The sequence below is a fragment of the Bombyx mori genome, chromosome 15 (assembly GCF_030269925.1).
Source record: "Bombyx mori chromosome 15, ASM3026992v2".
Taxonomy (NCBI): domain Eukaryota; kingdom Metazoa; phylum Arthropoda; class Insecta; order Lepidoptera; family Bombycidae; genus Bombyx; species Bombyx mori.
In genome coordinates, this window is record NC_085121.1 from 14,764,927 (window position 1) to 14,785,988 (window position 21,062).

At 39.3% G+C, this 21,062-nt stretch overlaps 1 protein-coding gene across 1 annotated transcript; it reads right to left on the minus strand.

The window, feature by feature from the left end:
* LOC101747020 (uncharacterized) lies at nt 1–9,193 on the minus strand. Its single transcript, XM_004922974.5, has 7 exons — nt 8,930–9,193; nt 7,322–7,465; nt 5,648–5,784; nt 4,949–5,009; nt 2,664–2,772; nt 1,097–1,186; nt 1–493 (listed from the first exon to the last, which is right to left on the minus strand). The coding sequence occupies exons 2-7, from the start codon at nt 7,450–7,452 to the stop codon at nt 383–385; spliced, it is 639 nt and encodes a 212-aa protein (XP_004923031.2). The 5' UTR covers nt 7,453–7,465; nt 8,930–9,193; the 3' UTR covers nt 1–382.
* Nucleotides 9,194–21,062: the final 11,869 nt, after the last annotated feature.

Consider the following 21,062-nt stretch of genomic DNA (forward strand, 5'->3'; position numbering starts at 1 on the left):
TTTCAAAATTCAAACATTTATTTTCAATAATTAGTATTAGTTTTAAGACATAATATATTGACGTTTGAAAGGCAAACGTGACTAAGCGACAATGCGTGAGTTTTACAATAGACTAATTTAAAGTTGAAATACGTGAAAACAAAATTTATTTTAACGAATCTATCTGTAGTAGAATCTAACTAGTGGTTGTAGGATTGAAATGATTTTAATAGACCTAGAAATATATATTTTTTTGCGCATCGAATATGGTTATTGCCTATCATTGATGTACAAAGCAGTTATTGTCGCTTAGTCACGTTTGCCTTTCAAGCGTCGAATATAACTCTACAATACATTTCAATACTGTGTACTTTGAATGTTTGCCTTTTTTGGATATTTTTTTTTAATCTAGATACAAAGTCATTTGGTTCAATTTTTTGCTCTTCTTACCGCGAGATTTCTTTGTTATTTCAATTCCATTCAATGTGTATTGTAAGATCTTCTGTAGGTATACCTGAAATGATTGTCCTTACATTAAATCCTGCGTCGGGTACATTTTTGTGACGATATCCACCTATTGCTATAATAGTGCGGACTATGTCCGTGAACTGGTGTATTCTTCTTCAAAAAAATCATTCAAATCGGTCCAGCCGTTTAGGAGTTCAGTGACAAACACACGCATAGAAGATATAATATAAAGATTAGAAACTTGACTAGCGTTTTAGTAACACTAGATAATGACAGAGCTTTGCTCGGTTTTTTTTTGGTAAATTGTGTTTTTTAGAAATTATATTTAAATATGAATAACATATCGATAAAATGATGAAATATGAATAATATTTTTCGATCTTACCGACAGAATAATAAAAAAATATGAACTGGTTATTTAAAGAAAAAATCAAAATTATCGATAAAGTTGATTATTGAAAACAAGAATAAAAAAACATTTTCTGAAAATAAATCGTAGCTATATCGATCGCCAACGAAATCCCCTGTATACTAAATTTTATGAAGATCGTTGGAGCCGTTTCCGAGATTCAAATTATATTATTATATATCTGTTTATGTACAAGAATTGATCGTTTAAAGATATAAGATTAGGTATTTTAAAATTTACCGTAATCAAGTCGATTACTGCTTTGTTTCTAATGAAATCGTTGATCTTCTCTGAGACGTCCACACCGCAGAGTATTACACACATGTCGCTCTGTAATAGAAATTAAAAAGGTTTAAAGATTTATGTTATTACTCTTTTCTTAAGCCAGTGCTCACCCAAAGCCGAGTGTAGGTCTCTTCAGATGCAATCTATTCTTTTCGGTCTTTTGCCTTACGCATCCATTCCCTACCAGATATTTTGACCAGTCTGCTTAGTGCGAGTTTTTAACGTTTGCCGCTAGGGGCGCTGTTCCAACTGCATACAAATTTGAGTTAACTTTTACGCTATCGAGAACGTTAAAAAACTCGCACTTAAGTACACCGGTCGACGGACCACCTCATCGGTTATTACTGCTTTATATTAATATTTTGGCAGTACGATCGATTCTATTCCAGAGACATGAGACTTTAGACTTATATGCTGCTTCATTATGAGTTCATATACAAAAAATATTTCTAGGAAAGATAAATAATCTAAATACTGACTGAAGCGCCATCTGGCGGTCTGATTTGTGAATCTAAACCATCCAGGGCGCCAACCAAACGCAAACAAAAAAAATCGTTCGCATCATTCCAGCCGTTTAGGAACAGTTCAGTGACAAACACACGCACAGAAGAATTATATGTATATATAAAGACATATATCGAGGGGTCAAAACTATCTGGTTTAAGCAACATTTTTGCAAACTTTACAGGAGAGCCATTTAAAGTCTAAAATTTGGAATAAAAATCATAACAAAAAAAATTCGGTTGTCTGTAGTCGGTTTACTGACGATAGTTGAACGTGACAACGTCATAAGAAAATACTGATGGAATGATTTCATTCTTCAAAAGAAAATTTTAATTTTATTTGTTTGATAGATATTTTGTATGGATATAGAGAAGGAGGTAAATGGAAATCACTATTGAATTGATTCTTTGAATCGCCGCAATTATCTTTGCTATAAACAATTGACACCACATTCACTTTTCACTGAACTTCATACTTGACGAAAACATGTAAATGTATTAATGTATAGCAGCTGTCCACGCGGATGCATCGCTCACTCAAGTAGGAGAGAGACAGATGTCGAACGCTGCCGAACGCGGAGGCCGATTGTGCCTCTTTGTCGCTCGTTGCGCGCTCTCGCTTGCACTTCAAGCCTTAAATGGATCGCCTCAGAGCGAGGTAACGCCGCATGAGTCATGTTTTTTCGTGCGTGCAGTCGGCTCCATCGAATTACAAGACGTTGTCACGTCAAAAACTTCTTTCGCTATTTGAATAGAGCAAACTTAATTGAGATTGAATTAAAAACATCGTACTGTTGATGCTAATACCAAATAAAACGCACCTTTAGTTTCAAAGATAAATGTACCATATTAAGCGAAATGTCGCTTAAGCCAGATAGCCTTTCACCCCTCCATATTATGCGGTAGGCAGCGACTTGGCTCAACCCGTGGCACTGCTGAAGTCCATGGGCGACGGTAACAACTCACCATCAGGTGGGCCGTAAGCTCGTCTGCCTACAAGGGCAATAAAATATTTTTACCTTTACGACGTCTGGAATAATTTTCAACTCATCACAAGTTATGTACATTTGCTTTTCTCGCATAAAGAATCCTATCGCTCCGGATATTTTAACGTTCCTTAAATAAATCCTGAAATGAAAAAGGAAATTAAAACATTATTAATAAAAAAATACAAAAAAAAAGAGAATTTTGTCACACCAAACCCTACTGTTTACTAGATTAAGGTACATAATAATATATCGAAGAGTTGCGACTTGCGACACTCTTGCTCTGTTCACGACTTCAAGTTTATAAAAAGAACTCAGATACAAACTGTAGGTTTGTTGAAATTTTTATTAGTTCGATCTGTACGGATATATTTTGACACCAGAAACTAAAAGGCGTAGAAAGGTCTGTTGTAATTTGTCTCACCACTACCCAGCCTATCTTTGCCATGAAACAGTAATGCGTTTCAGTTTGAAAGGTGCGCCAGCCGCTGTACTGTAAAAACTAAGACTTAGAACTAATGTCTCAAGGCGGGTGACGGTATTTACGTGGTTGATGTCTATGACCACTTAACACTGGGTGGGCAGTAAACTCAATCGCCTATCTTAGCAACAAAATAAAACAAGAAATTCGATGTAACTAGTAACAATTCTAATAATTGCTTTGAAAGAGAAACATGGCACAGATGGCATTGTGTCCCGGAAAGAAAAATCGAGGCAATAGAGAATGCTTCCAAGCAATGGACGAACTGAGGTGATTTTGGTGGTAGGACCTCTTGTGAGTCCGCGCGAGTACGTACCATATTTCTGCCGTGAAGCAGTCATGCGTTTCGGTTTGAAGGGTAGGGCAGCCGTTGTAACTATACTGAGACCTTGGGAGTTATATCTCAAGGTGGGTGGCGCATTTACGTTGTAGATGTCTATAGGCTCCAGTAACCAATTAACACCAAGTAGGCTGTGAGGTCGTCCACCCATCTAAGCAATAAAAAAATTATAATATTTTTTTTTTTCAAGGTGGCAAGCCACACCGTCATTGGACACCTAAAACTGACCAAGCATTCAATCCTTGTAAGTCGAGCTCAAGTTAAGCTATAACGTTATCGCATCCGGTAACCGGAACACCATTAGCGCTTATGGCGGACGCATTAAATTCCTGTGTAATTACGGTCCCATAACAACGAATACTCAATGGACTTCAATAGATTATGCTTCTAAAGCCATGTCCAATACGGAACAATAAAATTCGTTCTACGATAAATAATTGCAATAGCCAGTTTTTTTTAAATTATATATTGTTAACGTAATATTTTCACAGACCACAAGCCATTGAGGTACCACATCATTACGGATTCCTCCGATCCATTAACGAGACTTCAAACACCGGTCACCATCCTCGCCGAACCCGTCGCTTGCGACGAAGGGTTCGACGAGTAAATTAACCCATAGACACAGCCCACTGAGCTTCTCGCCGAATCTTTTCAGTGGGTCGCGTTTCCAATCCGCTGGTAGATTCTGCAAAGCACTGCTCTTGCTAGGGCCAGTGCTAGCAACACTTCTTGTATGACCCCGTGAGCTCACCTACTACTTAAAGTTACGTTGAAATAGTCTCTCAAGACCATCAGCTTAGAGGGAAAAAATATTGAGGTATGCGTACAAAAAAAAAACGGGACAAGAACTACCCAACCTGCCTAGACAGTTTGCTTAGTTACAGTGCAATACCTTCAATAAAAACACAAAACAAATAAAAATATAGACTAATCAGTTCCTAACGCAAGTCCATTTAAAGCCATTTCTTATTTAAATTAAAACTTCTGCAAGGTAGATTTAATTTTTACTGAGGTAACACGTTATTTTAATTTTTTTCAATTTCAATAGTATCAATGTCAATCACTATTTTACTTTTCTTTCTTTATTATTTCCTTTTTTTAAATCGAGCTCCCCGTTACAGCTTATTAGCGAATTTGCCACAGACATTCAAGATATAAGTGGATTGGATAACACGGTCGCAGGAGCCTTATTCCGGGTTACAATTGTATAGCACCCTAGCATATTTGATGCTACACTGGCTGAAGGAGTAGTCACTGAATAGTTACTTACTGAACATTTGAGAAGACATTAACATAAACCTAAATAGATAGCCAAATAGGACATTAATTTTTTGAGGACTTGACAACAACAAAAGGCCCTACCATATCTTCAGAAAAAAGGGATACACTTAAAAGAATGCTTCCATTATGAACAATCTTGTGACATCCTCACATATATATCTATGTTTTATTTTGGAAACTAGATTCACAGTTAATCTAAATGCTTTTTCTTACCGTCCATTTATCTCTAGTGCTAACTTGAAACCACCAATGTCAAGCTCCGCTCTGGTTTGACCTGAAATATTTGACTTTATTTCTAAGGTGTCACCCAATAGTGGTACATGAAGTCATTAATTGTCGTTACGAGCATAAACGGTCCTTAACGTTTTGCCCGCACCAATTAAAAGATGATCCGACTCCGATGATTTGTATCAGCCACAACTACCTGACTTAAATACATATATAAGGAAGAACGAATGGAAAATTAATTGTCTGGTGCTGGGAGACTGGTCCGTACTTGCCTAATCTTGCTGGGGAGCAGCAACGCTGACCGGTTTGAAGAGTGAGACAGTCAGTACAATTGACATTTCGATCTCACGTCTCGAAGTGGGTAGCGGCATTTACTATGCTGTACAATGATATTATAGTTTTTACTATAACATCATTGATGTTGTAATGTCTAATAGCTCCAGTAGCCACTTATTTTCAGGTCAAACGTTCGTTCTGCTATCCACAATCGCTTAAAGATACACTTAAACAAAAACATTATTTTTTTTATGGACGCCTCCGGTCAGGTAAACGGTGGGGCGTGCAAGAAATGGACGAGGAGAGCCGAAGAGCGTGCTCATTGATGCAAATTAGGAGAGGCTTATGTTCAGCAGTGGATTTATGGGCTGACAATGATGAATTCATAAGTTTTGCGAAACTACCCACCGATATCCACATTAAATTCTGGTATTGAAAAATCAAACTCCGTCGCGGACGTGCAATGATTGAATTTCAATATATCCTTCGCATAATGACTCACATCATTTATGTTCAAATGGTCTACATTTAACTTGAAGTTGACGCTGAAAAATTAAAATAATATTGGAATAAATAGTGAAACAATTAGCCATTTCCTGTTTTGTTTGTCGTACTTAGTTGGGTGAACCAGCCGATAACCCATGTCATATTTCGCGATTACATATTCCCTACACCTTCTCTATTGGGTCATAGTCTCATTTGAGTTTGAGCATTTGAGCCTTTCGTAAACTTTTGTCGATTACCTATGCCCTTACATATACTGGTACCTGCCTGCAAGATTCGAACACTGGCATAGTCACACCTTGCCTTACAACAGTCAAAAGGGCTACTTTATTAAATATGACGTCATTTGGGGTGAAAATAAGCGACAGATTAACAAAAAAGTGAAGCTGATACATTTCGGTATTCAGGTAAATCACGTCTATTTTATTTTAGACAGGAAGGATCCCCACACAACGTGGTCTCGCCTTGTCGCGGCGGTGGGGCTTAAGCGTGCACCTCGATACCGTGGAGCAACGTTGTCTGCACAGGGGTGCCTCGAACTAAGTAGACTGCACACCGTATTCCCGTTTCCCACCTTTGCTAGACAAAGGGTGCGTGAAGAGGGAGAGGGCTCCCTTCTGGAGCCCTCTTGGATGCTAGGCCATGTCCCCGGCGGCTCCCTGGCTGCTAAAGGGGAAGGCCCTCCAGAGCGGGGTACCGGTAAGCCAGCGTGACCATAACGTGGTCAGACGTGTGGGTCTGTCAGTAATAGTAGACCCCACGTGGATAAGAAGTGAACCGGAGGGCATTCCCTTCCGGTCGCTGGTCGCCATGTCCCCGGCTGCCTCTTCGCGGCTACAGGGAAAGGCCCTTCAGAGGGGGGTACCGGTTTACCGGCGTGCATAGTAGCAGTCACACCCTTAAGGCGGTATTTTACGATTTCTTCGCTTCATAATTGGGGAGGCATAAATTAGTCATAGCGGAAGGCATCGGCTTTGATCGGTAGGCAGGGGCTTGACTCTGCCCTTGGCATTGCTGACGTCCATGAGCGACGGTAACCACTCACCATCTGCTGGACCATATGCACGTCTGCCTACATTGGGCAATAAAAAATAAATAAATAATCATAATAATAATTTGACAGTACGCCCAGTACCAGCCCGGCGGGTTTACAATATGCCCTAACAATAGTAAATAATACCCTTTGACAATGTCAGTATGCTGGTTCTCCGGTAAATTTCTTAACCTCCTATTACGAGCCGAGTAAGGTAGCAAGCACAGCCCACTGAGTTTCTCGCCGGACCTTCTCAGTGGGTCGCGTTTCCGATCCGGTGGTAGATTCTGCGAAGCACTGCTCTTGCTTGTTGTTGCCATGTTAGCAACACACCCAGTTTGAGCCGCGTGAGCTCATCTACACGTCAAGAAGCTGATATAGCCTCTCAAGTCTATCAGCATAGGTAGTAAAAAATAAAATAAAAATAAGGTAGCTATTCTAAGCCACACAGGTTCGGGTTCGGAACTGGGTGAAGACTTGAAACGTCACATAATTACACTTACATTCATAGCAACAAACTTTAAATTAAAAAAAAAAAACGGTACCTTAATTCGATATTTTCGTAGGACATTTCATAATTTTCCAACATCCGAGCTTCCTTTATAATTTTCTTAAGGAATTCCATCCAGCGGAGATTTAATACGTCGGTCAGCAACTGTTTTGTAACGTTGTCCATTTTTCTTCAAAACCTTGCAAGAATTTCAAGGATTCAGTTCAGTTTCAGAGATCGGTAGGAAGCGGCTTGGCTGTGCCCCTGGTATTGCTGACGTCGATGGGCGACGGTAACCACTCACCATCAGATCCGTATGCTCGTTGTAAATAAATAATATTAATTAAGGCCAATCTATCATTTTAAGATTTTTAATAACATCGTGTAATAAAAATCAAACCCGCATAATTATAGTTGCGTAATTACTGGTGGTAGGACCTCTTGTGAGTACACGAGGGTAGATACCACCACCCTGCCTATTTCTGCCGTGAAGCAGTAATGCCTTTCGGTTTAAAGGGTGGGGCAGCTGTTGTAACTATACTTGGCTTTAGACCTTAGAAAAGAGACCTTAGAACTTATATCTCAAGGTGTGTGGCGCATTTACGTTGTAGATGTCTATGGGCTCCAGCAACCACCTAATACCAGGTGGACTGTGAGCTCGTCCACACATCTAAGCAATAAAAAAATAAATGAGTATAACTCTTTACCAGAAATTTCACTAATACCCTTAACATTTCGGGTATTAGATAGTCGGGGAAACAAGTAATTTATAAAAAATCTAGAAGCTAACAGAAGATCAGTAATTCTTAAATATTTATGATTAAAATTTCGTTGTTTTATTAATTTAAAATAGGCGTTTTCGTTGAAGGCGATAGATGGCATTTTATTTTGGCATTCAACCGCGTTTGATAACAGCGTTAAAGAAAATTTGGAACGATTATCGAAATTCGACCTTATTCACTGACAGTTTAAGTTTTAAATTAATTTTATGTACTACATTTTTTTATTAACATGAAGTTAAAGAATACTGTGTCCAACTTTTTTTTATTGGAAACACTTAAACTCGTCAGTGTATTAAACATTAATTTATAAGTTCTTATATTATAATAATATTACATATATAATAATATTATTACATATCATTTAAAAAAGTCAGTATCATTTATACTGAAAACTCCAAAAAAGTACAATGGAAAGTTTTATTGTTAAGAGCAATTCCATTTAGGCAACCATCGGAAGGATACGATAAGAATCATCTAAGGTAATATACTATGTATAATATATAATACGTTGTGCAGTTTAAAAATTACTAACTAAATTTATATCAATAAATTATCAGGGACTTGCATATCGATTAATAATAAGAAGAAGAAAAAAACAAATAATCAACACAATTAATACAATTTGGTAATACAGTAATACAGTTGCGGATAATAACATGTACTTTTAGGTTAGGAATATTGTGTACTGTTTTTTTTATAATAAATAAATTAATATAAAATTTAAAAAATTAATACAATATACAAAATAACTATTTAAGGTAAATCATAATTTGAAATTACCTATCGCAAGAATAGCTGATGCAATAGTGTTATTTAAATTACAAAATAAATACTAGTATTATGTAGTTATGGTGATTATTCTTTAAAAAACTAAAACTCACTTGTATTCTTCTTTTGCTGTTTCGAATATTTTAATGCACTCGCAAAACACCCAAACTATAAAAACGTATCAAAATATTAATTAATGTTGTAAAAACGTAATTGATTTCCACTACAGGATCCGTATTCTGTATAGTGTATAGCTTCAACTTCACAGGAACCGAAATCTGAATTAATCTGATGCAATTTTATTTTATTTCTGGAAAGACTCGCTGATTCAGTCGGTCGCGGTAGACTAGTGCAGTGAAATACTTGTACTTAAATATGACTCGATAAGATAGAATTCCTGCGTATATAAAATGCTAGCAGAGAAATTCGCAGAATAGGGTTTGCGTTATAGGTAATAATGTTGATGTTTTTTTATTGTTTCAGCTCTCGGCTTATCTCTATATTAAGGGGCTACCAGAGCCCCTACACAACACAAAAGTAAATACTGCCACCCACCATGAGACACGTGTTCTAAGTCTGAGTTATTTCATTACTGCTTCACAGCAGAAATAGGTGGCCTGACCCAAAAGAAAAAAAAATCTGCTTTGGCCCTATTCTAATAACACGATACAACTACAGCAGGGCCTTAACATATCTAACTAAAAAGTCGAATTCTGCATTCCTTATTCCCCTATTTCCTTCTGCTTATTAATAAACTAGCTTTTGCCCGCGACTCCGTCCGCATGGAATAGTTACTTTGGCATAACGCTAAATTTTACCCATCACTTCATTTACGTAGAAAGTGAAAATATTTTTGAATTATAGAATGTTAAGGAGTTCTTTAAACCCTTATTTTGAAACATTATTTATTGGTGCTCCACTTTTATTGGTCTTACCGTAATGATATATAGCCTATAGCCTTCCTCAATAAATGGTCTATCTAACACTGAAAGGTTTTTATAAATCCGACCAGTAGTTCCTGAGATTAGCGCGTTCAAACAAACAAAGTCTTCAGCTTTATAATATTAGTATAGGTCTACATGTCGCAGAAGGGCCGATATTGACATAGTGGGCATATGGTGGGTAGCCGTGCAAAGAGACTACGCATCACGAAACGGTATATCAGTTTTGCATTTTTTCCACTATTCCTAAGTCAGGCAATGAATGTGCTTCCATTCAACTCAAGCTACGTATGACACCTCAACGCTGCCGAACCACGCCACCCAAAGTGAGCCGATGTTTTACGAGTAGTTGGGACTTACATCCACCAGGGGATGCTTTCGCTTCGTTTATCGTGTCCGGATGCGATATTACGTATCATATTTATTATTTAAATAAAAAAATGTAGGACGCACGAAAAAACTAGTATCGTAATTTACAAATTTTATATATCTATACTAATATTATAAAGAGGAAAGATTTGTTTGTTTGTTTGTTTCGAATAGGCTCCGAAACTACTGGACCGATTTGAAAAATTCTTTTTCCATTAGAAGCCAACATTGTCCCTGATGAACATAGGCTACTTTTTTTAAATTTTTTTATTTTATTTTTTTGGTTTCATGTGTGTTTTAATGTTTCCGAAGTGAAGCGAGGGCGGGTCGCTAGTATCACATAAATTCACATATAAATTTGTCAGCATTTAGAAATGAATCAGAGAAACGCCTTTATTTGACATTAATTGATAATTAATTAAATACTTCGAGAAAAAAAAGACTAGTGTCATCGATCAACCAAAGAGCTATCACATCACTAAGCAACAGCATCAGAGTATTCCCAGAGCATAGACAAACTAAAAATAAAATCGATTCTCTTATAATCGTATTCAGGGGAATACCCCTTTGGCAGTATTGCCATAAGTAAATTGGAGCTATAGTATTTTGTGAGCAATATGCTAAAAAATCATTATTGCTATTTTTTTTCATCAGTACATTTTTATTATTTTTTCCCTACTCATTCGCTGGTAGCTTATGAGGCTATTTCAGCTACACCCGAACGGGTAAAGGGTAGATAGGAGAAAGAAAACCCACGGTATGGGCCGTCCAAAGATCTTAATGGCGGGAAAGGAGTTCCGCGCCTAATTCGTATCGAGATACTAGCAGTAGTGTCGGGAGGGCGACCCCTTTGGAAGAACACGGCTTTGGGGTTGATGTCAATGCGCCACTTCCGGAATCACTGTCCTAAATTGGTGACCGCGATCTGGAGCTTACTTTGCATGGATGACATCTTCCTACTCGAGTAGTAGATAGCCGTATCATCCCCAAAAAGGGCTAAATGGGTCGCCAGGGTATATCTTCAATAAATAGGCTAAACAGTACGGAGATAGAGCGGAGCCTTGCGAGCTTCCGACCCAGATATGTCGTGGAAGAGAGCGAGTTCCCTCGACTCGATACCGAAACCAACGGTTCGACAAGAAGTCTCGTATGATAAGCACAAGGCTGTCTGGCACACCCATATTAAGCAGTTTGTAAATTAAGCCGTTATACCAGACTTTGTCGAACGCCTTCGCGTCTATTTAGCCATTCTAAGAAGTGTTCTGTGAAGCGGTGCACTTGCTACACGAGTGTTTCGCGCAGAGTCCGAACTGTTCGTCGATCAGTGTGCTTAGTGCGAGTTTTTTAACGTTCTGGATAGCGTAAAAGTGAGTCAAATTTTGTATGCAGTTGGAACAGCGCAATTCGTTCTCTAACCAAGCAGCAAACAAGTCTAAAGTCTCACGTCTCTGGAATAGAATCGATCGTACTGCCCAATTATTAATATAAAGCAGTAATAACCGATGAGGTGGTCCGACGACCGGTATGCTTAGTGCGTGTTTTTTTTTTTTTTTTTTTATTGCTTACATGGGTGGACGAGCCCACAGCCCACCTGATGTTAAGTGGTTACTGGAACCCATATAGACATCTACAACGTAAATGCACCACCCACCTTGAGATATAACTTCTAAGGTCTCAGTATAGTTACAGTCTCAGTTTGTAACGTTCTCAATAGCGTAAAAGTTAACTCAAATTTGTATGGAGTTGGAACAGCGCCCCTAGCCGCAAACGTAGGCAAACGATCCCATTCCATACAATTATGAGTTAACTTTTACACTATCGAGAACGTTAAAAACCTCGCAATAAGCACACAGGATGCCTTTCGAGGTGATGAAGTCCCAGAGGCGCTTGCGTAATATTCGCTCGTATAATTTGCCTAATACTGGGAGGAGGCTGATCGAGCGGTAGCTCGTGGGATTCTTTTTAGCTTTTCCAGGTTTGTGTATGCCGATAAAGTCCGCTTCTTTCCACACCGCTCGAAAGTTGAATTGGAATTGAAATGGAATTTAAAATGGAGAGCAGCATGATTATTAGTTGGGCGGATAAAATTTCTAAAACGCAGTTATGGATTCCGTCGGAGCCGGGGATTTTTCAATGTCTGTGATAGATGTAACTTCAAACCTTTAATACAATATTATTATTGAGATATTCCTTGAATCGGGGGTTACTTTTTGCAGATTTTAAATGCCTTTTTGGGTAAATACGCTCACCACCTGTTGGCGAGGAAGAGGAGGCAAGCAGTGGTGTACAGACGAAATGAATATTTTATTTTTTCTTCTAAATTATATTTGAAATAACGGCCGTGACAATAATACAGGTACATAGGTGTTGTGCGTAAGGTTGCTGCGAGAGAAGTGACGGTGCGGTTGCAGTAGTGCTCGTTGACCAATTTCTTTTTTTTTTTGGTAGTTTTTGTGCGCATAGACATGTGCGCATAGACATGCCCCCGGCCTTGGAAGCTGACAGACTGCAGGGTCGCTTTCAATGTTAATCATACTTCAACTGGAAGCGGACATATCTTGGAAAATGCCCTCTTAATGGTTCCTGTGGCAGTGCGGATTTCGGCAACTCTTGACACGCCGTCTTGGCCAGGTAGGACCGATGTGACTCTGCCAAGAGTCCACTTGAGTGGCGGAGAGTTGGTGTCCTTGATTACCACTAACGTATTCAGTTTCAGGTCTGAGTGGTTGGACTTCCATTTTGTTCTGGTCTGCATCTCGCTGACGTACTCCTTGGACCAGCGGTTCCAAAAATGTTGGCGTATTTGTTCGACTCGCTGGTACCGGGTCAGACTGGACAGTTGTCTCTCTTGCAGGTCAGCGCAAACAGGTGCAGTCAGCGGACGACCAACTAGAAAATGAGCAGGACAAAGAGGGGAGAGGTCGTGTGGATGTGAGGAAAGAGGGGTGAGAGGTCGGGAGTTCATTACAGCCTCTATCTGAGCCAGTGACGTACTCAACTCTTCAAAGGTTAAATGCGCATTACCTAACACACGCCGGAGGTGATATTTACAGCTCTTTACTCCGGCTTCCCATAATCCACCAAAATGAGGCGCGTAAGGGGGAATAAATTTAAAAGTAATATTTTGACTAGTGGCATAATCAACAATATCACCTGAACAATTTGATAAAAATTTTGTAAATTCGTTCATGAGTCCTACAAAACATTTTCCATTATCAGAATAAATTATTGAAGGTTTTGAACGCCTAGAGATAAATCTTTTTAATGCTAGACAGTAAGCATCCGTAGTGAGATCGCTAACCAGCTCCAAGTGCACAGCGCGAGTGGTAAAACATACAAATAAACAAATGTAAGCTTTGACAGTTTTAGCTCCTTTGCCTTTTCTATTCAATATGAGCACTGGACCGGCGTAGTCTACACCACAGTGTATGAACGGATAGCCTGGATGCAACCGTTCGGGAGGTAAATCGCCCATGATAGGTTGTGGCGTTTTGCCTCGCAATCGTGCACACAACACACAGTCGTGGAATACCTTCCGGGCTAAGTTGCGTCCCCCTAGTGGCCACCATTTTTCTCTCAATGTGTAAAGCAATAACTGTGGTGCAGCGTGTAGAAGTTTGTTATGTTCACAACGAAAAAGTGTAACGGTAAAATGATGTTTGCATGAAATTAAAATTGGATGTTTTTATTGTAATTGAATTCTAATGAATTGTTGAGCCGACCCCCAACTCGAATAATTTGATTTTATCTATAAATAAATTTAAATTTGACAATTTATGTTTACTAGGTAACGCTTGGTTATTAGTCAAGAAATCGTAAACATCGCTAAATGATTCTTGTTGAACTAAGTGAATGAAAAATTAAATGATTCTTCAAATTCATTTGCACTCACGGGCCCTGTCTGTGAGTCATTCGCATGGTGTTTGTTATATGCAACGCGCTTCAAACGGGCAACCGCACGAATCAGTCTAGTTATATTTGAAAATCTTTCAAAGGGAAACTTATATGCTTTATTGTTATTAGAAATTACGTGTGAACGAATATTTTTAACTTTTAGCACTCAATAAAGCACCACATAATTCCAATCGGGGAATGCTGACTGGTTTGATAGGTGCTACTTTACCCTTTGAACACAAAGGTTCAACACTAATCGTAAAGTCTGTATGTATAGTTCGAATGTATGCGCAAGCGCCGTAGCCCAACTGCGAGGCATCGCTAAATATGTGTAGTTGTAAGTAACTAGGGTTGGAGCCAATAACGAGTCGCGGCACTCGTAAAGTGTTCAGAATCGAAAGCGATTTTTCGAATTGGTTCCAAGACGTTAATATGTCGCTGGGAACGGGTTCATCCCAGTCTAGTTTGTGTAACCACATTTTTTGTAATAATATTTTCCCCATCATTATAAAAGGACTAAGTAGACCAAGTGGATCAAATATTTGAGAGACACTAGAAAGTATAAAACGCTTAGTAATTTTTTTATTATCACTTTTGAACTGAGTGTGATAATACAGTTCATCGGTGAAATTATTCCAACCTAGGCCTAGTGTACGACAGTTAACGTTTTCACCCAATGATAGATCTATGTTATTTTGATTTATGTTAATATTATTTAAGTTGCAGTCATTCGCATTAAAGTTGAATGTCCACTTGCGTAGTGGAAAACAACCAGATTCTAGGACTTTCTTTGTTTCGTGACACAAACGTAAAATATGTTCTATGGAATCGGACCCTGTGATCATATCATCAACGCAAAAATCATTATTGATGATCCATTGAACATTTGAGGTGCTGTGATTACGAAGAACGCCGTGATGCGGCATGATATAATGTGGCGTACCGTATAAGTCTACACGAGGCATGTGCCCTAGACTGCAGCACTCGTTCATGGACTCTGTGTACATTTTTTTAAATAAAGGGTTACGCTGTAATCGTTTTTCAAGTGATAAAAATTGTTGTTCAGCTATCGTGTATGTATCACCTAAAATGTCTGGAGAACGTTTGAGAGGTATTTTGACGCAAAATCTACCATCAGCTGTTCGCCTCGTATTTTTGATGAAATGCTCTTCGCATGCAATCTCATCATCGCTTAATAAATTAGCCTTTGGTAGCTCCTCAAGTTCCCAAAACATCCTTAATTGATTGTCGATAGCTTGTGTAAAATTGCAATGAATTAAATTGTCGCATTTTAAATTATTAGAGTGCATAAGTCCCGAAATAATCCACCCTAACTTTGTATTTTGAAGGAAAGGTCCATTTTGCAAGCGCATCCTTCCTTCGGTTAACAAGTCCCAAAACATGTCCGCACCGATTAAAATATCTATTTGTTGACTTTCATTAAAGTGCGCATCGGCTAACTGAATGTTGTTAGGTAATTGTAAAAGTTCGCTTTGTATAGAAACGGGTGGCAACGAAGAAGTTACCTCGGGCAGCACGAAACATTGTAAGCGCGTAATAAAAGTGCCAGCTATCGCTTTTATTTCAACTTCACATGATTGCGCACTGTGAGTTATAGAATTTCCGACACCTTTAATGTGAGTAGTGGACTGTATGGTAGGAATACTAAGTAAATCGCATAATCGCTTTGTGATGAAACATCGCTCGCTTCCACAATCGAGCAGAGCGCGCGCGATGTGACGTTTACCGTCGTTGGATACTATCTCCACCTGAGCCGTTGACAATAATACAAGATTCACACTAGTTAATTGCTCGCTTCGTATATCTAAGTGTGAAGTATGCGCGTACGTATAACTTGCAACGGCGTTCGCATCGGAGGAGTTGTTTACGCTTAGAGAAACCGGTTTGTTATCGCTAGAAATGGTCGCGGCAGCGGCGACCGATTGATCCGTATGAATCATTGTGTGATGCCGTTTATTACATTTACGACATGAACCGAACCTGCAGTTTGATACTGAATGTCCTGTTCGTAAACAATTAGGACACAAGTTAATGTCCTGAACGAATTTCAGTTTTTTTTGTAAATTAAAGTCAATAAAAGATTGACAAGTGTATAGTGGATGATAATTATTGCATATTAAGCAAGCGCGTGTTTTTTTATATTGTTGTTGTGAACTATTTGTAGTGAATGATACTGGAGACACATGGCAGTGAACCTTAGATGTAGGCACTTGTTTATACGCTTTATTGTTAGTGCTATGTGTAACCAATAATGTTTCTAACATGTCTGCCCTATTTTTGAGAAAAGTTATTAAATTATCTACCTTAACTGCCGGTGTAGTTTGTTTGGAAGTGTCGCCACTGCTTACGGCGGGAATGGAACTTCGGTATTGCTCCCATTCTCGTTCGGTGGTGCTATCTAATTTACAAACCACCATATATATGATGAGTGTGTCCCACGATTCTACCGGTTCGTTAAGTAGTTTTAAAGCGCGTAAGTTTTTCAAGATAGTGTCTATTAATTTACGAATATGAGTAGGTGACTCTTTAACTAGACTTTGAATAGAAAATAGGGCTTTAACATGATTGTGAACTAGCAACCTTGTGTTGTTGTACCTGTTACAAATTAAATCCCATGCTACTGTGTAATTATTAGAGGAGAATTCCAAAGAATCAATAACCAATGCCGCAACGCTTTTTAATGAAGATTTTAGGTAATGAAACTTTTGGATTGGAGTAATATCCGCATTGTTGTGTACTAAAGAAAGAAAGGTGTCCCTGTACTCCAGCCAGTGCTCATATGATCCATCAAAGGTAGGCATAGCTATGGTGGGTAGTTTTACAGCGTGTGAGCCTGGATGTGAGCTTGGAGCAACCTCACTAGATGAAAGTAAGCTTTTAGCTTGAGCTATAATGGTGTAGTAAGCACTTTCAAAACCTTCGCGTAATTCCAGTTGTTGGAAAAGGTCATGATCGTTGACTGATAGTTCAATCTCGCTTTGTATTTCACTGAACTCATCAAACATTTTAGAAGCCGTCGAAAGCCGTAATTCTAATTCTGCGCGTTTATTTGCACATGAAACTAGTGAATTCTGATCCAAGCTATTAATTTGTTTCGTTAAAACTGTTAATCTGCCTCTAATAATACCTCTTTTTTTAATTAAAATGGATAGAGGGTCATTGCTTTTTGAAATTGGACTTTTGGGAGATTTTTCTGGAATCATTAATTTCTCGGTGCTCATTTTGGTGGGTGATAGAAAAACACGGAGTACTTACGGTTTTCGTTCTAGGTAAGCTACGTGTAGTAAGTTCTGCACGGTAGGTAGCCACGACAAAATGGCGACCCGTAGACGCAATTAACACTGGAATCTGCAGATAGAACGCTATTAGCACAGGTAAGCAATGAGGATGGGAAGGAAACTAGTGGCCGTCTTACCGAAATACACCGTTTGCGATGCTGATCACTCTGTTCTCTGGCGGTTGGAAGCTGATCCGTCTTCGTATGGTGGATGAAATTATTCGGCTCGATGGATCAATGTTGGCGAGGAAGAGGAGGCAAGCAGTGGTGTACAGACGAAATGAATATTTTATTTTTTCTTCTAAATTATATTTGAAATAACGGCCGTGACAATAATACAGGTACATAGGTGTTGTGCGTAAGGTTGCTGCGAGAGAAGTGACGGTGCGGTTGCAGTAGTGCTCGTTGACCAATTTCTTTTTTTTTTTGGTAGTTTTTGTGCGCATAGACATGTGCGCATAGACACCACCCATCCGGTGTGCAGTGGTTTCCGACGCCCTTACGGCCTGGCCACGGGGATCGGCGGTGCGAACAGCGAGGCGGTGGACGAAGCGACCATTCGCGCAGCACCGTTTGCAGGCCACGGGTACTCACGTTCGCCGCCGCGACTAGTAAGGAAGTCCGACAGCGAAATGTCTATATCGAAATTATCTCGATATTGCTTACAAATTAATAGTTTTTTTTTTCAGGACCTATTATTTGGAAAAGATTGTGAAGTACATGATTTGAATAAGAATCGGAGTTTACCTATAGATGGAGAATTCCACAAGAAGTACGAGAAATACTTTGGGTGGCTAGACTTCCAAATAGCTGGTCTAGCTAGTATTTCAGCTATTTTTTTATTTATTGCTTAGATGGGTGGACGAGCTCACAGCCCACCTTGTGTTAAGTGGTTACTGGAGCCCATAGACATCCACAACGTAAATGCGCCACCCACCTTGAGATATAAGTTCTAAGGTCTCAAGTATAGTTATAATGGCTGCCTCACCCTTCAAACCGAAACGCATTACTACTTCACGGCAGAAATAGGCAGGGTGGTAGTACCCACCCGTGTAGACTCACAAGAGGTCCTACCACCAGTAATTACGCAAATTATTATTTTGAAGATTTCATTTTTATCACACGATGTTATTCCTTCACCGTGGAAATCAATCGTGAACGTTGAGTGTTGTTGAGTACGTATTTCATTACAAAAATTGGTACCCGCCTGATATTCGAACACCGGTGCATCGCTCAACACGATTGCACCGGACGTCCGTTAGGCCACGACGACTTTAAAAATATAAAATAAAAAATAAATAAAAAATATAAAAATTTCGGCGTTAATTTTTCGCGGCGAAAACAACTAAACTCATTTAATCACTGTACTATTCGCCGCGACTACCGCTCGACTCCGTGGCTCGCGCCGTCCGTATTCATGCATTTGTTTTGCTCGCCCGCCGCATCGCGCGATTCGCTCGGTACATTTCGCCGGTCGCTTCGCCGGTCGCCGGTGCGCGTGGCTTGTTAGGTACATTTCTATGCGCTTATTTTATTCGCTAGACGCTTCGCCGTTCGCACCGCGCGAATATTCGTCTCGGCGAATGTCCCGTGGCCAGGCTGTTAGACATGACTACTAGTATGACCCAAAAATGAGGTCTAAGCGTTCATTGTATTCAATGGTATTATATAACGGCTACCCGACTCTTCGAACAAGAACGGATTCATTCTACGCAATAGAAAATTAAATAAGCAGTGCTGTTGTACCCGTGCGAGATCTCACACGGCGCAACTGCTGCTAAAACTACCTTGTGTTACCTTGTGTAACGTAAAAAAAAAACCTATAACAAAATATGTATGTGCAAATTAAGGTATATAAGTCCCGGGGAGACGTGATATACCGCCGCTATTCTTGCCGCGGAGACTCAACTGGATTGATCGGGCTTCTCTCTATGTTCTATGTTTTATGTCTTATGTTTTATGATTATGTGTTATGTTTTATGTACTGCGTATTATCAAATTGTTATTGAAAAAAAAAACAAAATGTGTGCAATTCACACGTGGTAGAAGTGAAACCTTCCAAAATTAAAATACAATTATCCTAAACGTCTTAAGTATATGTAAAATTTTGTCATTAGTAAATAATTGTAAGGTAGCGCCCTCTGTGAATTGATATTTTAATTTCACGTATAATCCTAAATTAAAATTCACTACAACAGCTTTCATACACACGTTAGTATTAAAAAATCTCACAGATGGCGCTGTATTAAATAGTATGTATATTTCTGTCTCATTCTTTGTATTTGTGTCTCTTACCTGTCGTTTTTTCCGTTGCATCCGGTTTGAAATCACAACGATTCTAAAGAAGTTTTCACTTCAAAAAAAAAAAATTTAGTCTAATTCAATCTCATCTCCAATAAATTTTCATTCGTTTCTTTTGTCGTTTCGGTACGTTTTGTTTTTGTTTAATGTTTTTAAAGTTTATGTTATTGTTATAGTCATATAGAGGATAGACCCGCCTGAATAATTGATTGATCGGAACACTGCAGATCACCATCGTTCTCATTAAACAAACTCACTACCTAACAATTACTTGAAAAGCATCACCTCATTGTAATCATCGCCGCATCTTCATCATTACATCACCATAACGAAAATGACCAGCAGGAAAAATTATCACCCCCGCCTTGTTAGGCAGGGAGTCCAAGCCTGGGCAGAGGGGATTGCCCCGCGGCCCGACCCGTGCCTCCGCAAGGAGACACGAAGTCCCAACGACGATATACCGTTCATCAGAGTCTCTCTCAGAGGCGATCAAAACTGTTGTGTGAAATGGAGAGTTCTCTGGCTTAGGTCCCCGAACGGGGTGAATTGTATTGCGTTCAATTCAAGACTTTGAAGACAAAGGTTTGCGCGTTCATTGCGAATAATAGCCTTTTTGTCCTGCTGCAACCTTCCTAGAGTCTTGAAATACTTGGGGTCGATATTTCAAACTATGCTTAGTATCAGATCACTTGGATAAGGTCAAAGCGGCTCCCATACCAACCACTTCCATTTGACTCCATTGAGAAGTAGGCCGTTCAGATTAATCGATAATTTCGTTAGTGGAATCGTATAAGCCTCTGCCTCTGCCTGTGCCTCTCAGCCTCATATAAACCTCTGGTATAAGTCTAAAGAGGGACTTTGGTTTTCCCTGTGTTTTGTACAGTACGTTCCGTGAAAATCACTTTAAGGAATATTTCGAATTATCCCTTCATCTCATTTTTTAGATCACATCTTTAATCACCAAAGCAGAACTCATCCATTATGGAACCGCTGCATGCGTTTTCAGATAAATTTCCACCACCACTCCCATACGACTCTGGAATGCAATCTCTTCCACAGTGTGCCCAAGCGCTAAGATATGTCTTTTTGTAAATTAGACTTGCGGACTGTATTCATTAGTAGGTAGCAATTTTGTTGCCCCTGATATTGCTGACATTCATGGGCGACGGTAACCACTTAGTAGCAGATGCTCTAATGCACATCTGCCCACAAGGGCAATAAAAAACTATCAGTTGCTGCGGACCTTTGTTTTTATTGTTTAGATGGGTGGCCGAGCTCACAGCCCACCTGGTGTTATGTGGTTACTGGAGCCCATAGACATCTACAACGTAAATGCGCCACCCACCTTGAGATATAAGTTCTAAGATCTAAGTATAGTTACAACGGCTTCCCCACCCTTCAATATAATACCAGTATAATAGAATCACCAGCATAATGAGACCC